The 3753-nt window shown below is 30.7% G+C and overlaps 1 protein-coding gene across 1 annotated transcript; it reads left to right on the top strand.

Moving 5' to 3' along the window:
* Positions 1–1332: 1332 nt before the first annotated feature.
* On the top strand, positions 1333–3036 carry LOC107882988. Its single transcript, XM_016802258.2, has 4 exons — positions 1333–2233; positions 2298–2424; positions 2490–2633; positions 2712–3036. Exons 1-4 carry the CDS (start codon positions 2169–2171, stop codon positions 2742–2744), a joined length of 369 nt encoding a protein of 122 aa, XP_016657747.1. The 5' UTR covers positions 1333–2168; the 3' UTR covers positions 2745–3036.
* Positions 3037–3753: the final 717 nt, after the last annotated feature.

The raw sequence follows: 3753 nt of genomic DNA on the forward strand, positions 1-3753 counted from the left end.
TTTATACAGATGACGTTGTAAACTCCGCCCCCCCCCCCTTTTCGACTGCCTTTTCGACCTACGTCTTGTACTTACATTTGTGGCCTCTGATCACCTCGTTTCCAGTCCTTTATATCTTAGTCCGTGGTATAAGCTATAATAAGGTCTATGATGGTTCATACATCTGATTACAAGTAAACAAAATGTCAAAAACCAAATCAGCTGATCTAGCAGTTTCTAATTTCTATATTAATTTATGGTCTATATACCTATTACCTATATATGTATATATACTAAAGATACAAGGTTGGTACAAGTGGTACGGATTAATATTCAATATACATAATAACGTATATCTGTATAAATACATAAAATTGTTGATAGATAACAAAAAAAATCAATAATAAATAAATATATATATACCTACCCGGCTACCCCGAGTACCAGTAAACATTTTCTAATGTAGGTTATGATTTTATAACTTGGTCGATTTCTTATATTATTTTAAATTTTATTTAATACTAAGACTGGTCACCAACCGACTGGTGGTAGAGGACAGACCCATGATATAAAGCAGTGGTGGCCAAACTTTTTTTACCGCGGGCCATAAAAATTTTTTTTTACTTTTAAGTCATCAGAATTTTTGTTAAGGTATATAATTTCATATTTAACGAATTTTTTTTTTTACGTAAATATAAAATATTATAGTTGATTAAGTAATACTTAAATGATGGCGGGCCGGAGTTGGCCCGCGGGCTGTAGTTTGGTCGTCACTGATATAAAGTATAAATCACATGGTATGATCGCAAAAGTCCAGATTTGGTTTAAGTCCGCGCAAACATCACTGGCTTACCCGTATTATCATAATATTGTCATTAAATTATTATTACTATACACTACGCTATGTCACGTCAGTAGCGTATTTAAGATTTTTTCAAGGGGGGGATATACAATTATTAATGGACATTCAGCTAGTATACCTACACACACGGTCTTAGATTATAACACATAATATTATTATATACATTTTATATTATATTATGTACAAAATTTGGTCTCCCCCACGTAGATACGCAACTACGTCGCGTACTTACCGAAAGATCTAACACGTGACCGTAAAATAGTTACGATCATGCCTTGTTGTATATACCATGGACAGACGAGTGAGTAGGGGCTATCATAGATATTAAAGAATGGATAGGCCATTTACGGGAACGAACATGAACATTTGTTGAGGTTATAGAGGTCTTATCACAAATAGATTTGTGTATAATTATTGTATATAATTTATGATAAGACCTCTGTCAGAATGAGAAGCAATGATGAAAAAACAGTCTTTCTCTCTTCCCCATCCCGGCCCCATGACCCTCTATTTTGTTAATATAGCCATGGCCTATCCATTCTTTAATATCTATGGGGGCTATAGACATATAAACTTACTAATGAATAGCGCTTAGAGAGAGAGGTTAAGGGGTACGATATAGGGTAAAAGAGAAAAGAGAACGTGGGGGAAATATTGTGTTAGCTTATAGGTCTATGATTACTACTTTATATTATTTCCCTCTTTTCTCTCTTCGTTCTTTCTTCTTTCTCTTATATGATTCCCGTACATTGATGGCAGGGCGGAGTTGAATGCCGCGTCCATTAGTTTATAGGTCTACTATGGTAGTGGCGTCTAGCGGTCAGCCCCGAAAATTTTTGATTGCGCTGTTGCCAGCTCATTGTTTTCATTCCGTTTTGTGCAACACTGTACTCTGCTGCTGCTGACGCCGCCGACGCTGCCGCCACTGTAACCACGGATATACAATATGTAAACAATAAACACTACTACTGCAGTATCAGCTATAGCCGTGCTCGCCATCATAGATAATATAAGAATATTATTTATTATCTATGCTCGCCATCAACAGGTAATTTAAAATTCGTGGCCACACATATCACGAAATAATAAGTATTATTATTTATTAAATAATACAATATTGTATTTTGTCTCATCGACTCGTGAACTGTGATGTGACACTATTTGAAATGCCTTGTCTTGTGGTCATCTGCAACCTGCAATAATAGTAATAAAATAGTGTGTGTTCAAACCATTCATTGAAACGTGATTTGGAGTTAGTCGATCGAACCGTGCAAGTCGTATTATATTGATTTAGACGATTTACAAACATTTCGTTATTACCAAGATCATGAGCGTGAACGCCGAAACTAGATTTTATCTCTCCAAAGGCATTATGACATTGGAGGAATCCAAGTAAGTTTAGTTTTTTCATGAGACCTTTTGTAAATCTTAATAATCGTGTTTCTTGTAATTTAAGAAAGTTAAACGACGACCGTGAGTTCTTAGACTATTCACTCTTAATTGGCGACTCGACCGAAGATCAGCTGTACAAACAAATTGAAGTTGAAATAGAAATATTTCATAAATGTCTTGCGATAATAAAGGTAAGACTGCCATTTTCATATTAGCCCATAGAGTTATAATTAATTGTAATTATTAAAAATTATAGAAAGAAAACCTGAATGATAAACATACAAAATTATTGCTTTTGATGTTGTTTGATCGCATTAACAATATGTTTGCCTATATGTTTTATCTGTTCCCCATCAATGTTGAGCATGCCCTGAAGTTTGTACAATTTTGCTCAAATCATGTGAGTATAAGTGAACTATGCATTATGCCTAAATCAATATAAATATTAATTTAAACTTTGTTTTTTTTTTTAATTTAGCTTTCACTCATATTTCCACATAGATCTCAATAATAAACTTAAGTTCAGAATAAACAATTTATTAATTATTTAATGCACTGGTTAAATAAGCATTAATATCTCAATCACCATTTACCATTGTAAGACTTAATCCCATTAACCATTGTGTACTATTATTATTATAAATATAAGTTTTGTAATCAACTACAAAATTAAATAAATATAAAAATCTATAGAATGTATTAACATGTTAACAAAACGCCCACGAACATGTATTAAATAAATTTGCATTCGGGACGCAGTTTTTAAATTGTCGGATTGAGTTCCACTACTTAATAATTCCAAATTTGAGCACTGATTAATAGATAATTTTTTTTAAAATGATATCTTATATTAAAATATTTTTATTGATTATTTTTCTTTGAAATTTGTATAATTTCTTATTGTAATTAGCTTCTATTATATTTATGTTATATCATTCAACTGTTGAGAGTGCTGGAGAATGTTGTACTTTGGGACTATTTTTATTAAATATCCCCTAACAGCTCTAATTGTTAATATTTCACATTAATGCACATTAAAAATACTGTAGATATTATAATTAATATCTACATGAGTTTTTTTCCAAACTCTAATTCAACTGCCTTCTGAAATAATTTTAATTTTAAAAAAATTGGTTCTTGGAATTTATCTCAGAATTTACATTACAATATAGGAACATAGAAACAGAAAAATATTTAAAATATATTATTTAAAAATAATAAACTACCTAAGAAATTCAGTATAATATAGATAATATTATATAACCACTTATTCTTAGGTAGATGATAAAAAATATAGTTCAATCATCTAAAACTTAAGAATTAATGATTTTGTCCAGGGTACATGTATACCAATTTGGAAAAATGTATCTTTTTAGATCTTAATACTATTTTTTTATATGAATTAATTATACTATTAAATTACATTTTTTTATTATAAAATCATGAGTGATTTTAGTGTTTTAACTGATATATTTACATTTTGTACAAATTAATTCTTAACCAATTATTTAGGAAGAAAT

The sequence above is a fragment of the Acyrthosiphon pisum genome, chromosome X (assembly GCF_005508785.2).
Source record: "Acyrthosiphon pisum isolate AL4f chromosome X, pea_aphid_22Mar2018_4r6ur, whole genome shotgun sequence".
In the NCBI taxonomy this organism is placed as follows: Eukaryota; Metazoa; Arthropoda; class Insecta; order Hemiptera; family Aphididae; genus Acyrthosiphon; species Acyrthosiphon pisum.

Coding starts and splice junctions, on each gene's coding strand:
- LOC107882988 (XM_016802258.2), top strand. CDS start 2,169: ATGAGCGTGAACGCCGAAACTAGATTTTATCTCTCCAAAGGCATTATG. Junction 2,234..2,297: donor ATGACATTGGAGGAATCCAA/GTAAGTTTAGTT, acceptor TTGTAATTTAAG/AAAGTTAAACGACGACCGTG. Junction 2,425..2,489: donor AATGTCTTGCGATAATAAAG/GTAAGACTGCCA, acceptor TAAAAATTATAG/AAAGAAAACCTGAATGATAA.